Here is a 16,560-nt window from a genome sequence, read left to right as displayed (position 1 = left end):
AACTGCAGAATAGGAATCAGCAGGGTCGACCCCCCCCCCCAGTGCCCATCAAAGAGGGCGTTCCCAGACCACCACTAAAATGTCATGTGACGGTATGCGGGTACGATTTTCAGAGAAAATGTTAGGGTCACACGGTTTTGACCCAAACGTAAAAATATCCAAGTAATGTTTGGCAGATCATATCCATCTACATATATTACACTGTCAAGGGGATGAAGCTTAATAATGCACACTGGTATGAAATGAATCCTTGACTTAGGGCAACCACTTGGTGATCTGCTTCACGCCGTGCAGTGGATCGAGGCGGATGTCTCGCACAGGGGTCTCGTCGTCGTCAGAGGGAAGCAGCTCTCCTGTCACAATGTCGCGCTGCAAATTCGTGCCTGCAATCTGCTCTTCCTGCCCTGGTTGCTGCTGTAGTCCCTCTGTTGATGAGGCCAGCCCGCCGGTGCTGGCCCTGCCATCAACAGAATCATCGTCGCCTGCCACAGCAGCTGCGGCTGCCGCAGCAGCTTCTGGTGAGTAGGCAGCAAACTCGTTGAAGCTGCCCATGGAGGCGGTGAGCACACGATCCAGCCACGTCTTGCTGGCCCTACAGCATTGTGTTCCAACATCCCGACAAGCACACGGAGTAAGCCGAACTGGAATGTTAGCATAACTGCCGACTTGCTTTATCTGCTGTGTAATGCTTGCTGTCCATCTGCCTCACCTGGACCCGCGCACCGCCTTGAGCAACTGGATGAGGCGTTGGAACGTGGGCTTGGCATCCTCGCAGCTCAGCAGTACTGTATTCGCACGTGGGTCGGAGGGTACATAGTGCACCTGCGGCAAATGCCGAGGCAAAGGTGGCAAGGTAGGCCGCATCTACAAGCAACGGGTGCAAGCTCAAGGCAAGGCATCCGGTCCAATCTACCGCCCGCATGCTGCGGCTGCCACTGTTATGCGCACGCCTTACCTGCCACTGTCCCGGGTAGCACCGCATGATACGCACGTCGTCCCCGAAGACTCGTACCCGCCTGTGCCAGGGGAAGCAAACCAGGGGCGGTTGCTGTCCAGGCAGTTCAATTATACTTCTACAACTCAGCCATTCCCCACTATCACCACCACCACGCACGCACCACAACCACAAAACACATGCCCCAGCTCCTCACCGAAGATAGTAAACTTCCTCGAATGCCGCCACAAAGCGTTCAGCCACTTTGCGCGTGCGGCCGATGCCAAAGTCTGAAAAGTGGGTGGCGCATGCAGGAGTGGCAATGGGGGCCAGCTATAACCTGTGGCAGCACCTTATTGCTGATATACTCGCCAGGCAACCACTGCCTCTCCGACGTTGTACTCCCACCTGAAATGACCTGGCCCTGTATCTGCCATTGTGGGTTGATCACCAGCGTCAGCCGCTCGCCACTGCAGGTGCACCATAGGAGCTACGGTTCCGCCAACGGTTTGCTGGTGCAGCTTGAGAGGGTGCGTGTCCTCTGCCCCGGGCACCACCACATGCCGCCAGGCCCAGGCCTGGCTCATTCAACACCATCAAGCAGACCAATTCACCTAAGAGCATCATCAATGCGGCGCAGGTCTGGCAGTGTATCCGCGGTGGGAAACAGGACAGCTCCCAGCCGCTCGCTCTGCCACGCGCCTGCACCAAGTTCCCAAGAGCACGGGAGTCGGCGAGCACAACATGTCTGAGCATCGCATGTCTGTTTCTCTGCTGCGTCTGTTTCTCTGCTGCGTCTATTCCACATCTGAACTGTGCGCTTGCCCCGCAGCTACCTGCTGTGCGCCGCGCCCGCCCCCACCCCCCACCCCCCACCCCACCCCCACCCCCCACACACACCATGCTCCACTCCCTCTCGACGCGCTCACCCACACAGTCTCCCTCGTCCAACAGCTCTGCCGTGATGCGGCCGCCCAGGCCCTCATGCTGCTTCAGCCGCAGCAGTAATGACTCAACCATGGGCTTGGCCACCCTGCATCCCAAGAGAGTGCGTATGCAATTGTGGGCCAGCATAATCTCAGCATGAGCAATGCAAAGGAGTTGAGAGATGGCCATGGTAACAAAAAGCAAGCGGCCCATCAGCTCACCTGAACTGCTGCCGGATGCCGCCTGGCCACCCGCCATCTGCAGATGGGTCCGCCTGTGGCAGCAGCAGCTCCACCGTGTGGCGCCGCATGCCGTCGTCCCATGCCCGCAGCACTGCCTGCAAGTGCAACACAGGTGGTATTCAGAAATTCAGGTATTATACAGTGCCCACCACCACGCTCTTAGCACTACATCACGTCAGGAAATCAAACAGAGTTGGCAGCCCCCACACCTGCGCTGCCTGCGTCACGCACTCCTCCTTGCTCCTTGGCAGCAGAAAAATCCATCCGCCTTCAGGACTCAAGGCCATGCCAGGAGCCAGCTGCCGCGTGGGCAGCAAATCATTATAGGGCACTGGTGGCAGCAGGGGAGCGACCGATGCATGTGGCAGCGCTGGTGGTACCGCTCCAACGGCGGCCGGTGATGCCTGGCTTCGCTCGTTGCTGCTGACAGCACTGCTGCTTGGTGCTGCTGCCGCTGCATCAGCAGGAGAGTCAGGCATAGCTGCCAAGCTGCTGCCACCTCCAAGGGCCTTGACGCTGGTGTCGTTGCTGATGCCGTTGGACAATGCTGGCTCTGAAGCCAGGGGTTTCTCATCCACCTCCTCAATCACAATCACCTTGCTGGCCGGTGCCGCCGCGGCAGGGGTAACTGCGGCTGCCCTGGTCACATTAGCAGCACCGCCGGCTCCCGCAGCAGTATCCACCAGCTGCGGGCAGGTCTTGCGGTTGTGTCCTTCTTGCCCGCAGTGCCCACACCGCTTTTTCAGCCCCACTGCGGAGCGCCGCAGCTGCGGGTTGCGGGCATGCGCTTCTCGCATAGCCCGGGAAATGCTCCTGCAGCACACCAGCACAGGGCCGGGCAGACGCAGCATCTCAGCCCACACATTTCCCTCCCCTTAAACGCGGCAGAGCCACCAGCAGTGCCCCGCCACGCATTGCCTCCTCCAACCCACCGCTTGTGCTCAGCCGATTTGGCACCCTTGCTCTGCAATGCGCGGCTAATGGCTTGCCGACGCTGCTCGCTCATGGGCCCAGTCTTGCGCCGCCGCCGTGTGGTGCTGCCGGTGCTGCTCACGCCCTCGCCTCCCTCCCCCTCACTGCCGCTGCTGCTACTACGTGCGACACTGTCTAGTGCTGCCAGGTTGACATCTTGCAGCGTCAGCAGCGGCCCGCCAGGATGGTAGTCTGGGCGTTGGCGCCATTGCTGGCAGGCCTGGCAGGGCTGCTTGCCACGGCTGGACAACACAAAACGCTTGCCGCCACATGCTTCACACACAGCGGCAGCCGGGGCAACCTGTACGCTGCCGGCGCCGCCATCGGCTCTGCTGCTGGGTGCATTACTGCTGGGTGCAGAAGCGCCGCCTGCGGCTGCAGCAGTACGTCGGCGCTGTAGGCGCGTCCTGCTGCTGGCACCACTGACGCTCTGGGCCGAGGTGGGGCCAGCCGCTGGCACACCCGACACAGGCTCGGCAGCAGCAGCGTTGCCGTCGCCATTGTTTGGGTCGTTGCTAGCACCCACGGTGCCCTGCCCGGGGGCCGTCACGCTGGCGCTGGTCTGCCAGGGTAGCAGGCGGAGCTGGCGTGTCTTTAGGTCGGAGGCAGGGGCAACGGGCGTGGCGGCAGTGGGTGCCACTGGAGCAGGTGTGTCTGGGTGGACAGGGCTGTGCACCACCTTGGTGCTGCTGCCTCCACTGGGTTTGACCTGCACTGGCAAAGACAAATGAGCGCACTTGGCATAAGCCTCGGCATTTGTGAAAGCAAAAGGGAGGCGGCACGCTGCTGCCCATGCTGCGCAACTCAGCACGTGCAGGTCCCAGCGCCCCAGCGCCTGTCGGCAGGTCACCTACCGCCGTAGGGGTTGCCCGGCGAGGCCTGGAGGCCTGAGGAGTTGCCCTCCAAGCCTGGCGAGGGTGCTGCATGGCACCTCTCTCGCCACGAGGTGCTGATGCGAAGGCAGTTCTCGCTGTCTCGGTCGGTCATCAGACAGTGGAATTGAGCGACGGTGCCATTGCAAGCATTTTGGCGGAGCGGGATTGAGCCGCCGGGTGCAACGCAAAGGACCTCCCTGCTACCGGCGGTAGCAGCAGCAGCCAAGCCGTGTGGGCAAAATCTTGTGGCATCACGTGCACCAACTGCCTCGCTGGCACCCTGGTGGCGCCAAAGCAGGTGAAGCGCGTCACAGCTTTGCGCTTCGCCCCATCTCCCACGTATGGCCCGCCTGGGCTGCTGAGCGATCATGGCAAGCGCAATGGGGGCCTTGGCATCTGCGCCGTGCGCCGCTAGCAGGCTGGGGCTGCCCCGCCGCCTGCCCACCCGCCCCCCTTTACCTGGCCCGCTAACGTGGGTGCGACGCGCCGCGCCAGCCCCCAAGGCGACTGCGGTGTCCCAGCACCTGCTGGGCGCCGCCGTCAAAGTGGCGGCTCTGGTGCCCGACCTGGCCGCCAGTGCTGGTAGCTCTTTGGCGGCTGCCATTGATCTGGGAGTGCTCGGGGCCACAATCAACGCCTCGGCCAAGCTCTTCCTCATCTGCGCCGCCGTGGGCTGGCTGCTGCGTTCTGGGCGCATCCCCAACTCTACCTCCACCGTGCTGAGCAAGGTCTGTGCTTTGCGCATGACTGATCTTGCTCCGCCACTTCTTCCGGGGATTCCAACTTGCCCTGCTGCTGCAATGCATCATCGTGCCCCGCCCTGCTGGCTGCAGGTCTCTTTCGAGATTCTGATCCCAGCCATGCTCTTCACCAAGGTGGCCTCCACGCTTGCAGCCCAGCCAGACTCCACATTGCTGCTGGGCATCGCCGCCGCTGCGGTTATCCAAATTTGCATTGGCGCAGCATGCGGCCTGGCGTTGACATCACTGCTGGGGCTGCACACGGAAGCACAGCAGCAACAGCGCGATGGTAGCAAAGGTGGCGGCTGGCAGGGTCGTACCTCGCCATCGGCAGCCTCCGCTATCGCCATGAGCCTCTCTACGGCATCAGGAGCGCCAAGCGCAGCGGCAGCCTTGCGGCCAAGGCCGCCAGGCCCCCCGGCAGGTGGGTGCTGTGGTTGGGTTGGGTGTGGTGTGGTGTGGTGTGGTGTGGTGTGGTGTGGTGTGGTGTGGTGTGGTGTGCGTGTGTGTGGGGGGTGGGGGTGGTGGGGGTCGGGGGGGGGTGCTGTGGGTGGATGGCAAGTGAGCACTGAGTGGGCAGCCGCCTGAGCTCTGCATCAGCAGGTGCATGAGGTGTGCCCCATCGTGGGATCCAGCTGCATGGTTTTTCTTCCAAATCAAGTCAGCACCAGAACAGAAATCGATGAATCAGCAAGGGCAAAATGCCTTCCAACTGCAGGCCCAGCAGCCCTGGCGGTCCCAGCCTCTGCAGCCTTTGGCAATTCGTTCGCCCTGCCCGCTGTCTTCCTGACGACGCTGCTCCCAAAGGCAGTGGCTGATCGGGCACTGGGCTATGCAGCGCTGTTCCTGCTCGCCTGGTCGCCCTGCCTGTGGAGTATAGGACTGGCTCTCGTCAGTGGGCAACAGGGGCAGGCTTTGCGGGCTCCGCAGCTGGGCAATGGTGGTGGCGGGCAGGCTTTGGGTGCTAGCAGGCAGGAGCACCTGCAGCAGGCTGACGAGACGGTAGCTCGCAGGCCGCTGTATTGGCGAGAGCCGCGAGTGGTGGACATCACACCCCTCACAGCCCAGAGCAACAGCACTGGCAAGGACGACAAACTGGCCCTGCCAGAGCCCCCCGGCTGGGCAGAGAAGCTAGCTGTGCATCCCACCACGGCCAAGCTCTGTCAGTTTGCAGCGCAAGTGAGTGCAGGCGCAGCTGCTGTTATTTATCTCCGTCTCTCTTGCATTGACTCCCGAGCCGGGCCCTGCATGGGTACCATCTTGATGTCTTGGACTTTTCTGGATGCAGGTGCTGAACCCGCCAGTGGTCGCAATACTTTTTGGCATGCTGGTGGGCCTGACGCCCGCTGGCAGGTTGCTCATAGCAGCCTCAAGCTCGCCGGGCGTGTCGGCAGGTGCAGGAGCCGCATCAGTTGCGGCATTGCCGCCAGAGCTTGGCCTGCTGCAGGCCTGTGCCAGGGTGGCGCTTGAGGTGGGGCCGCAGAAACACGGTGGCCGTGTGCTGATCTCTTGGCCGCCTTGTCCAATTGCTTGTCTTGTGATGCCTGGAGCATTGGCCGTCTGTGTGCCCCTGGTACCAGTGGCTAGTCCACGAGTTATCTGTGTGGCGGGCTGCCGCTGCCACTGGCAATTGTAGGTTGTTGAGCTGCTGGCACAGGGAACACTAGCCATCCAGACACTGGCGCTGGGGGCGTCGCTGCTGCAGCAACCTGAGGCGCGAGTGGCAGCAGCCAGTGTGGGGCCAGCCTCGGTCGCCACTGCGGCAGCAGCGGGTGCTCGGCACCGCCGCGGCTGGCTGGGTGCGCTGAAGCAGTTGCTGCCTGCTGACTCGGCAGAAGGGCGGGCGCTGGCCATCCTTGCCCTTACCCGCTTTCTTCTGGTGCCTCTGGCAACCGTGGGTGCCTTGCAAGCGCTGGTAGCAGGTGGGTTGGCAACGTGCTTCCCAGCTGGGACACAACTTTCTCAAAAACTGCCCGATGGATGACTGGGTCCTCTGGGTTTTCATTCTGCAGGCGGGCTGCTGCCTCCAGTGCTGGCAGATCCGGTGCTGCTGTTTGTGCTGCTGATGGAGGCCTGCATGCCCAGCGCCCAGGTGAGGCCTGCTTTGGTGTACTTGAGCCCCTGGCATGCGTGCGCTTCTGGTTTGAATCTGGCGTGCAAGTTGCCTCCTTTCAGGCATGTTTAACCCCTCCTGCCGCAGAACCTTATCATCCTCCTACAACTTTCAGAGCGCACACAGGCACTGGCGCCCGGGTTCGCCCGGATGCTATTGAAACATTATTGCTACGCCGCCATCCCCGTCACGCTTTGGCTGACTGCCTTTGCGACCAACCTGGGCATTCCAATTCTGCGATAATCCTGAGTGTACATGTTGTATGACAATGACTAGTGGGCATGTTGTAAGATCAATGGGCAAGCCAACCAGAAATCACTGCTGCAGCAGGCGTCCCCATCAGCCTACCCAATGCCCCTGCTAGTTCGGTCCGCACGCTCCTCCTGTTTGGCCATTGACAATCTTAGCGCGGTGCAGATGGATGTTAGTCTTCGTAAGCAGCTTGAGCTGCTCAAACTGGAGCGGCTGGTTGGTGAATGGGCACTGCTGCTTCTCCGCCAGCACTACCTGCGCAATGGGGAGTTGGTGTGCAGGTGGGTGAGGGATGAGTGGGTGGGAGGCAAAGTGAGAGTCAGCCCAGCAGCAGAACAGCAGGCGTAGCATGTGCAAAAAGAAGCTGCATGTTGGCGATTGCAGCTGCTGCGCCATGCATTAGGCTTGGTACCACATGCCAGCCCAAGCACACCTTCCAGGTGGCCAGCCCAGCCACGTATCCAAGGGGCGAGATGGCGGGGCGCACCACAGCGCTCATGGTGATGGGGTCGATGAAATGCGGTAGTGGGTTGTCCTTGTCTGCAGTTCAGGGTTGTAAGGATGAGCGGCACGCTGTATAAGGGCCTGCTTCTGCTTCTGCCTTGCGGCGGCCTAGACGGGTCATATGCATTGCAGAGGAGCATAGTTAGCGGCAGCAGCAGGGCGTACCCAGCACTGATGTGTCCTCCCCATTGTCCTGTAGCCGCTTGCGATAGCGATCCGCACGGCTCACAGCACTCCACCTGCACAGCACGCAGTAGTGTGGGAAGTGAGTACAGGCAGATGTGGCCTGCCTGATGACCTACCTAATCCACCAGAAATACAAACTTTCAACCACTCCGATCCCCAAGCATGCTGCCATCGCACTTGTTGGTCATGAACTGCGTCTCGTCCTCATCGCCGTCAGCCAGCTCATCACTGTCGCTGCTGCCATGCCATCGCGTGCGCCCCTTGCTGCCGCCGCCAGAGCGCCTGCTGCCGCCATTGCTGGGCTGCCTGCAGCAGCAGCGACAGCGACGGGGACAGGTGTGCAATTTCGTTTACAATTCCAACCCTTAAGCACCACCATTCCACCGGTGCTCCAGGTTTTGTCTGACATCTCAGATTTCATACAGCGGCCATTCCTCCGCTGGTCGCCCGCTTGCTTGCCTCACCTGGGAGCGCGGGGCGCACGCGCAGGTGCAGAAGCGGCCATGGGCAGTCCTGCCGCTGCTCGCTGTCGATCCTGTTTGCCTGCCCAGTATTCGGTGCAAAGGTGGTTCGGGTCCAGAGCCTCTACAGCCTCCTGTATCTGCAGCCAGCCAGCCGGGTCAGACATAAAGTCAATCCACAGTGTGCTCCAGAAGGCAGGCGGTTAACTCTTACGCATGGACAGATATCTGGCGATGGGCAAATGATTTTAATTCGATTGTATTACCACAGCTTCCCTCCCTACCGGCCCGCTCCTGCACTTTCTCACGTTTGGTTGGTTGAACCCAAAGTACTCGGGCCCCGCAATGGCAGTCTTGGGCGGTGGAGGAAGATCCTCGCCCGCCTTGCGCCGCGCATCAATCTCCGCATTGATGCGCTTCAAAATCTGCAGCAACAGTATGTGAGGTGTAAATGCAGCATGCTGCGGTGGAGGGCAACACAACTTAGCAATGGGGAAGCAAGCTCAGAGCAACGCTTTCTGAATGGCATGTGGTGAGGGCTAGACAGGTGGGTCAGTGCCGCTGCCCACCCCTGTCCAGCAGCCAGTGCAGCTTTTGGCAATGAGCGGCTCATCGGGGCGGTCCAGTGCCACCACCTGCAGGGGAGAAGAGGGGTAGGTGTGTCAACACGCCCTCTGCTGTGCTGTGCAGCATGAGAGCATCCATCACCCCAGGATTCATGCGGGCACTGTGCCCAACCCCACCGAAAATCCCTGCCTGCAGTCGCACACCGCACCTTAAATGTGGGCTGCGGCCAATACTGGCCCCCCTTGCCGATAATGTGGCACTCGTGCACGCACAGCTGGTCAATGGCCACACTGCGGAGGTATCAGCAGGCCCAGAGGAACAGCAGGAATTTCAGTTCTTGCCTCCCGCCAAGTGCTGAGCCAACATCACTACACCTGCCCACCTGGAGCGGAAGAGGGTACGGGACTGGAAGCCCTGGGGGAAAATATAGCCCGCGTTGTACCAGCCCTTCTCCGCCCTGCAGCCCATCAGTGGGAGTACTTATGAGTGAGAGTGCAATGCGCCCACCCAGGCAGGCAGGCGGCATAGTGCAAATGAGCATGGTGCGTGGAGCAAGCCAGCCCACCACAGCTGCCAGAAGTGCCACCAGGCACCCTGAAACAAGCCAGCCAAGCACCTCAGCGCCCCTGCCTCCACCAGGTCTGCAGCCTTGTGGCTCTTCTGCTTCACCCGCCCTCTGCAGGTATGGCCGGTGCTGGAGATGGCACGCACACGTGGCGGCGCAGGCGCTGCTGCATGCCGCCCATCGTCGCCATCGTTTGCCTGTCGCAAGCAGCAGCAAGTGGCGCCAGTGAGTTGATGCAAAGTACGGAAGGCACAGCCAGGCGAGAGGGCGCAAGGTGGAGCCACGCGAGCACGACAGGCACGCAAGCCCAGAGCAATGGAGAGGTGGCAAGCTGCACACCTCTGCATCGCCAGATGCCCTGCGAGATGCCCGCTGCTGGTGTTCCTCATCCTGCTGCGTGATGGGTCTTCTGCCGCCCTGCTGCAAGGGGGCCTGCTCTGCTGCTCCCAATGCGGAGGATTGCGCGTTTGCTGCGGCAGGCACCGCATCGCTCTGCTCAAGCCTCTGCCGCTTGTTGGCAGGCACATCTTTGGCAGGCCCGGCAGCCTGCTCCTCCAACGCCTCTACAGCAGCAGATGCCAAGGTGGGTTTGGCCCGCCTGCCGCCACCGCTGGCCTTGGATGCCCTACGCCGATGCCGGCGCTGCACCAGATTGGCATTGTCACCCGATGACGCTGCCATCCCCGCATCACTACCCTCATCCCCGGAGTCCTCAGCATAAGCCACAAATGCAGCAGCAGCAGCTTGCTTAGCGGCGCGGCTGGGGCGAGCACGTGCCTTGGCCTGCTGTGCATAAGCCTGCACGCACATGTACCAGCGAAATGGGCAGCATCTGTGGCGCTGCTGCGCTTGCCTACCCCATCATATCAATGCCAGAGGTACAGCTGGCCAGTTGGCTCACCTTGCCATTGCGTCGGGATGATGGTGGCGGAACCGAAAAGTCGTCATCGCTGCTTCCCTCCTCTTCACTACAGTGCAGCAGGGTGCAGCAGGTGCCCCTTGTTCAGTGCGGCTACCAGTCAAAGCTGGTGCTCAAAATTCTGCGTATGCCCAGGAGTGCTCGCACAAAGTAACACAATTAAAGCTGGTACCTGCTTTCAACCTGGAGGCCTGCATGCTCTCGTCCCGCAATCCCCCCCCACCTGGACACTTCTAACTCCTCCACGTCCGTCTCCTCATCATCATCTGACAGCGCCGCCGAGGCAGCCCGTTTGGTTGCTCGGCGAGCCCCTGCTCTTGCCCACATGCTGCTGCCGCGCTGCATTGCCATGGCAGCTGCCGGCTGCTCTACGCGAGCTTCCTGCTGCTCCTTGTCGCCCACTCCTGCCTCTGCCATGTCGGCATCGGCGAGATCCGATGCCACAGCTGTGGCATCTGCTGCCAGCAGTGCACGGCACGCCGAAGCACGCGCAGCGTCAACGTGGCCTAACTGCTGCAGCAACGCCGCCCGAGCAGCGTCGGTGGGCATGCGCTGCAACAGCGCCATGGCCTTGACATCATCCTGCCGGCATTGATGGAAAGAAGCGCGGGAGCAGGGGCGGGTAAAAGGCGCAAGCAAGCGGCAGAGCGAGCTGCTTTGCATGGCTGTAGTCAATGGAGCTTGCAGGATGAGTCCCAAGCACTGATCCACACAATGCTTGGCTTAGCAGGCTGTCGTGGAGCTCACCAGCTTGGCAAGCTGCTTTGACAGGGCCGCCAGCATGGTCGCACTTGGCATTGCTGTCCCCTCTTCAGGCACTCCCTCGCCTGGCTCTTCTGGCACTGCCTTCAGCGGGCGAGAACGGGCAGCAGAGGCTGGTGCAGGGTCCTCTGCATCGCCCGCAGGGCCAGCGCCAGTCCTGGAATCTGACGGCTCGCCCAGCTGGCGACGTGCGGCGCGCAGGGCTGAGTCGGTGGGAGCCTGCAGCGTGTCTGCTTGCACCAGCACATACCTGCAGGCAAGGCAGCAGGCCAGGAGAGCAGCTTAGAAGGTTGTAAACAAAGGCAAGAACCCGTTTATTAACCTATCTGATAGCAAACGGCAGAACTTCAGTGGCTCACCTCTGGAATCCCTCCCCTGTGCTCCCTGCTGCGCCCGCTGCGGATGGCCAAAGTAGCACACCCTGCTGCTGCTGCCCCTCTGCTCCTGCTCCGTCCAATGCACTTGGCTGCTTGTGCTGCTGCTCGATCCCCTCGATTGTCTCCAGCTGCTGTCGTTCCACCGTCTGCTGCGAGGCAGTGCCCTGCTCCTCCTCTTCTTCAGACTGCTCTTTCCCCTCCGTCTCAGTCTCTTCATCTTCCTGCACCTGCTCATCTTGCTCATCGTGCTGATGCTGCTCCATACAACGTGAGCCACCTGGCTTCTTAAGTTGCGGCCGCCCCTTCGGGGGGGGCTTGAAGCCCTTACCCCTGAATGCGCCCACAAACACCTGCAGGCAAGGCAGATGAAGTACTTGCAAGGTGTCTGCGGGTCTGCTGCAGCTGTACTGCCACACAGGCATCATTGCAAGACAGTAGCACACTGATGCCTACATTGCCCCCCAGCGTTGCGGGGTCGATGAGCTTTGGGCGAGGCCCTGTGGCCTTGGTGTGCCGGTTGCTCTGGCGGCCTACATTATAACAGAATAACACCACAAGGCCTTCCGGCATTCAGGGAGCTGTTTGGGATGGACACATCAACCAGTCTGAGTTTCCTTCCACCTACTAAATGATTTGCCGGGCCGCAGGCAGGCAGCACAACACACTTAAACTGGGCTCCTTGCGCGGTGCCGGTGCAGCTGCAACGGCAGGTGCAGTGATCAGCCCGCACGCCACCTTGACCCGCCGCGTGAAGGCAGAATCTGAAACCAGCTGTGCCGCCGCATCGTCCTCCCTGCAGTATTGCATACGCACTTTTGGCACTGCAGTTTGGAGCCTGTCCCATGTCGCCCGCTGAACCTCTACCGCATCCCGGAACCTAAATCTCCTGCATCACAAAATGCGGCGAATAAACCATAACTCACCTGCCATCGCACATCTCCAGCGCTTGTTCTGCCTCCTCCGGGCTGATGTCAGGACACACCTCCTGCAGCTCCGCCACTTTGCGCTTCCGCTCCCGCTTCTCGTACTCCTCAAACATTTTACGCTGCAGCGCCACCTGCAATAGCCAGGGCAACTAAGTTAGTTGACAAGATGCGGCTGCCTGGGCCGCACCCCAAGAGAGTTTTAGAATGCTGCAGTGCTGAGCCGCCAGTTGCAGAGCGCGACAGCTGGGGCCAGACGGAGTGATGCAGGCACGGGCCGCACCCGCTGCTCAATGATCCTTTGCTCCTCCTCCGTCAATGTGCGCTCCTCAAGGCTCTGAAACAGGTTGTCGGTCCTGCAGGCCCCGATGGCAGCAGGGGTGAGCAGGCAGGCAGTTCTGCTGGTGCACAGCACCGCCGTCATACGCTGCCATTTAAACGCCGGCACCACTGGTCACCACCCAGGTGCCGTGAGCCGCCCTGTCGCCAATCTGCGGGTGCAATGGTGCAATGGCGGGCCCTGTCTCGAGGGCGCCACACCTGTGCGTGGCGATGCCCTCCGTGCCCTGCTGCCACAGCTTGAGCAGGTTGCCCTTCGTGGGATCTGCATTCTCCTCATCGCTACCCGCTACTGCGGGGGCCACACCCTCTTTAAGCTGCGTGCCAGCGTCTGGTGACGCCATCGGGCCCGCGTCTGCTCAGCGCTTGGCTGCCCCCAGCCACTACCGCTGCATGTGAAGCGCGGCAACAATGAGATCCAATGCGGCCAAGTGCGTTTGAAACGCACATGAGGTGGCTTTCTAGTTTTCGCGTGGCATGAACCGACGCGATCATAAATGGCTGGATAGTGGCAAGGCATCAATGGGCGATGCTTACATTGACGGAGCCGGGTGCGGTGTCCGCTTGGAACTCATGTCGGGAAAAATACCCCGCTTGCCGCTGGGCAGGCTCCCACAGGCAAGCTGGTGTCGCTGAGGCAATGTGTGGAGCCCGACCTCGCCACCAGTCATGTGCCGTGGCAGCTAGGCGCCGGCGCGGCGAGACGGCACGAGCGCGCAGGAGGTCCCGCTGTTGACGTGCCTGCTGCCTCACTACAACACCACCGCTTCCCTCCTCCTGCCCCGTCGCGAACCACTTGAAGCAGGGCTTGCACCACCTGAAGCAGGGCTTGCTACTGCACACAGCTTGTAGAATGGGGCGCCGTCGCCTGCTGCTCCTGAGCGTGGCAGCGGTGGCGGCTGTGGCCACGGGTGCTTTGCTCCTAATTCTGCATGGCGGCAGTGCTGAGCCCCGCTATGTGCTGGTGATCGACGCCGGCAGCAGCGGCACTCGCATGTATGCTTACACATGGCACGACGGCAGCGGTGCTGGCGTCGCGCCGCTTCTGGCAGCGGTACCCTCCAGCGCCGCTGCCCACAAGGTACCACGCCGAGCCATGCCCGGCAGGCGTGCCTACCAGCGTGTGGAGACGGAGCCGGGGCTGGACCAGTTCGTTGGAGATGGGCAGGGTTTGCAGGCCAAGGCGCTAGGTGCGTGCTGACTCAATTGGTTGGGACCTGCGGCCAGCTGCGGCTAGTATTTCATCTTCTAGAATTTACTTTGTCGTCCCGATTCTGCAGCCCATTGACCAAGGCCGACATGCCAGCTCGCATCTTGCTGGTGCCTTGCGCCTGCAGGCCCACTGCTGGAGTGGGCAGAGGCTGTCGTGCCACGATGGCAGTGGAAGCAGACGCCCATGTTCCTGTTTGGCACTGCTGGGCTACGCAGGCTGAGGTGGGATGGTTCATGTGCCGTACAGGCAGCAACCTTGACGGTTAATGCTCGCAACCATGCTCTCTTTGCCTGTGAATGCACCTGCCCCAATGCGGTCGTGGTGATGCTGTACTGCAGCGCGGCGCAGCAGGAGGGCCTGCTGGAGGGCGTACGTGATGTTCTGCAGCACAGCGTCTTCCGTTTCAGCCCGCCCTGGGCTCGCATCATCAGCGGTGAGCTGATTGCTCCACTAAGGCCACGCCTTCTGTGAGGTGGCGTGTGTGGGGCAGCGCCGGAGAGGCTCCCTGCAACATGTTTTGCCTTACTGTACCACCGCATGTGCCCATCCCTCGACCCAGGCGTGGATGAGGGGGTGTACGGTTGGGTCGCCCTGAATTACATGGAAGGTGGGCAAGACGGGGCAGTCAAGTGCGGACAGCCCCAGTTTTATATCCACTTGCCAAACAGTCCTTAAGGGTGGGGCCTCCAAGAGGCCGCACGTGTGTTCTGCGAGTGCCAGCCGCAGCATGCCATGCCTGCGCTGCCTGCTGGCCTTGGCTGTGTACAGGCACGCTGCGGCGTGACAACACTGGTGCCGACACGTTGGGCGCACTGGACCTGGGCGGCTCTTCACTGGAAGTCACCTTTGCAGCCCACAGCGTGCCGTGGCCAGAGGATGCAGGTAGGCGCCGGCTGCTGCCTTGACCACCTGTTTGGCGTCGGGCCCTTGGCCCTCCCAGCAGTGCTCGCCTGCCGACCATGCCTGCCATCTTCGCAGTGAATGCCACTGTGCTGGGCGCTTCCCATCAGCTCTATGCCCACGTGCACCATCATTATGGCCTGAACGATGCCTTTGACCGGTCTGTCAGCATCCTGCTGGCGCAAAAGCAATCAGCTGCTGGCACAGTGCAGCGGCATGGTCAACAGCAGCACCGCAGTGGCAGTAGAGTGGAGAGCACCAAGTATGCTGGCGCTGACAGCAATTTGACACGCGCAGCAGCCAGTAAAGGCAGCAGCAACAGCGCTGCCGCAGCAGGCGGTAGCTTCAACAACAGCAATGCTGACCGTAGGAGTGCTGCCGAGAAGGCGGCTGTTGTGGCATCATCAGCATCAACAGCCCTGGAGCAGGCCACAGCTACAGTTGCCAACGGCACCGCAACGGCACTGGCCGGCCAGCCAGCGGTTGTTCGCAGCGGACGTCGGCTACAAGCACCCCTGGGGCTGCTTCGGCGGCTGCTATCAAGTGTCGAGCCACCCACCGGCAAAGCTGAGCATCAGCAGAAGCAGGAAGGGCGGGCGTTGGGGCACGAGGTGGAGTTATTGCATCCCTGCCTACATGAAGGGTATCGCCAGCAGTACAGCCGCCTGCGGCAGGACGGCATCGCAATGCCCGACCCCCCGAGGGTGGTGCTGGTGGGCAGGTGAGGTTCGTGCCAGGGGTGCAATCTTCACAAACAGATTACAGAAGATGCAGGCATGTGTGTTTTGATCCGTTCATGCATAGACAGGCGTACCGCCGATCAAAATTATTGGCACGCAGTCCACTAAGTAGAGGTTCATGCATGCCTGATCAATCCCCAGTGCTGCAGTTCTGACTACGCCGCCTGTCAGCAGTTGGCGCAGGCCGTTGTCAACGCGAGTGTGCCATGTTCCGCCCCACCCTGTGCTCTGGGGACACCACAGGTGCCTAGGATCTGGCATTCCTGGAAGGAAGCAAAACTCGCCCAGGATGCTTTAACCAGCAGCATGGCATGTCTCTTTCTCCCTCTCTGGGGCAGACCGGAGATGTGCCTCACCTGCTTCCTCCTTTGTGGCACGCAGCCCTCCTCTGCCGGTCACCGCTTTGTGGCGCTCACCGGCTTCTTCGTTGTGTACAAATTCTTCCGACTGACCCACAATGCGAGCGCCGCAGCTTTGGAGGAGGTGGGCAAGTCGTGTGCCGCAGTGGGGGTTCGACGTCAAAGCTATTGTTGCATCTTGTTTTTTGGTTTATTTTGGGGTTTCCACTATTGCACTGCAGGCAGGGCAGCAATTCTGCGCCAAGTCCTGGGCGCAGGCGCAACAGGACAGGCCAGGGGAGCTGATGCTGGAGAATTACTGCTTTCGGTGGGTCATGGCTGAATCCTGCACCTGCACTTTGCCCACAGCCAGTGGCACAGGTCTGGAAAGGGACACTTTGCCCGCCCGCCTTACATGGTGCGTTCTTTTTCACTCACGTGCTGCAGGGCCCCGTATATTGCAGTCCTTGTACGGCAGGGCCTGCTGCTAAATGATGAGCAGCTGCAGATAGGTGGCGGGGAGGTGGGCTGGACACTGGGTGCAGCCCTGGCTGAGGGCTATCGGTTGGCAGGATTGGGCCAAGACAGCAAGGGTGAAGGCGTGCTCTTAAGGTAAGTTACACTGGGCTGAGGGATACACCATCAGCGCCTGCACACACTGCCTTTCTGCCGATCCACCCCACTTTTGGCTTTGTAAACCCACCCTGCAGC

The 16,560-nt window shown here is 61.1% G+C and overlaps 4 protein-coding genes across 4 annotated transcripts; 2 read left to right on the top strand and 2 right to left on the bottom strand.

Annotated features, from left to right (window-relative positions):
- Window positions 1–255: 255 nt before the first annotated feature.
- CHLNCDRAFT_141810 (expressed protein) lies at window positions 256–2,900 on the bottom strand (the record flags this gene model as incomplete). Its single annotated transcript, XM_005842879.1, has 10 exons — window positions 256–592; window positions 710–822; window positions 956–1,016; window positions 1,152–1,224; window positions 1,343–1,404; window positions 1,549–1,636; window positions 1,864–1,967; window positions 2,083–2,198; window positions 2,313–2,434; window positions 2,603–2,900. 10 exons carry the CDS (start codon window positions 2,898–2,900, stop codon window positions 256–258), a joined length of 1,374 nt encoding a protein of 457 aa, XP_005842941.1.
- A 1,392-nt stretch (window positions 2,901–4,292) lies between these two features.
- CHLNCDRAFT_59420 (hypothetical protein) lies at window positions 4,293–6,756 on the top strand (the record flags this gene model as incomplete). The annotated part of the gene is made up of 4 exons (XM_005842909.1): window positions 4,293–4,678; window positions 4,784–4,825; window positions 5,498–5,869; window positions 6,703–6,756. The coding sequence occupies exons 1-4, from the start codon at window positions 4,319–4,321 to the stop codon at window positions 6,754–6,756; spliced, it is 828 nt and encodes a 275-aa protein (XP_005842971.1). The 5' UTR covers window positions 4,293–4,318.
- A 285-nt stretch (window positions 6,757–7,041) lies between these two features.
- CHLNCDRAFT_59419 (hypothetical protein) lies at window positions 7,042–13,002 on the bottom strand (the record flags this gene model as incomplete). Its single annotated transcript, XM_005842878.1, has 18 exons — window positions 7,042–7,310; window positions 7,489–7,595; window positions 7,725–7,798; window positions 7,923–8,051; window positions 8,210–8,346; window positions 8,515–8,631; window positions 8,776–8,841; window positions 8,982–9,063; window positions 9,156–9,230; window positions 9,390–9,535; window positions 10,240–10,306; window positions 10,481–10,839; window positions 11,005–11,269; window positions 11,379–11,746; window positions 12,132–12,189; window positions 12,320–12,453; window positions 12,603–12,675; window positions 12,860–13,002. 18 exons carry the CDS (start codon window positions 13,000–13,002, stop codon window positions 7,164–7,166), a joined length of 2,547 nt encoding a protein of 848 aa, XP_005842940.1. The 3' UTR covers window positions 7,042–7,163.
- A 509-nt stretch (window positions 13,003–13,511) lies between these two features.
- On the top strand, window positions 13,512–16,340 carry CHLNCDRAFT_141807 (hypothetical protein; the record flags this gene model as incomplete). The annotated part of the gene is made up of 9 exons (XM_005842908.1): window positions 13,512–13,848; window positions 13,996–14,092; window positions 14,210–14,304; window positions 14,431–14,478; window positions 14,640–14,753; window positions 14,850–14,935; window positions 15,893–15,994; window positions 16,092–16,177; window positions 16,328–16,340. 9 exons carry the CDS (start codon window positions 13,512–13,514, stop codon window positions 16,338–16,340), a joined length of 978 nt encoding a protein of 325 aa, XP_005842970.1.
- Window positions 16,341–16,560: the final 220 nt, after the last annotated feature.

Source organism: Chlorella variabilis (assembly GCF_000147415.1).
Source record: "Chlorella variabilis unplaced genomic scaffold CHLNCscaffold_38, whole genome shotgun sequence".
Taxonomy (NCBI): Eukaryota; Viridiplantae; Chlorophyta; class Trebouxiophyceae; order Chlorellales; family Chlorellaceae; genus Chlorella; species Chlorella variabilis.
This window is presented reverse-complemented; position numbering and strand designations above follow the sequence as displayed.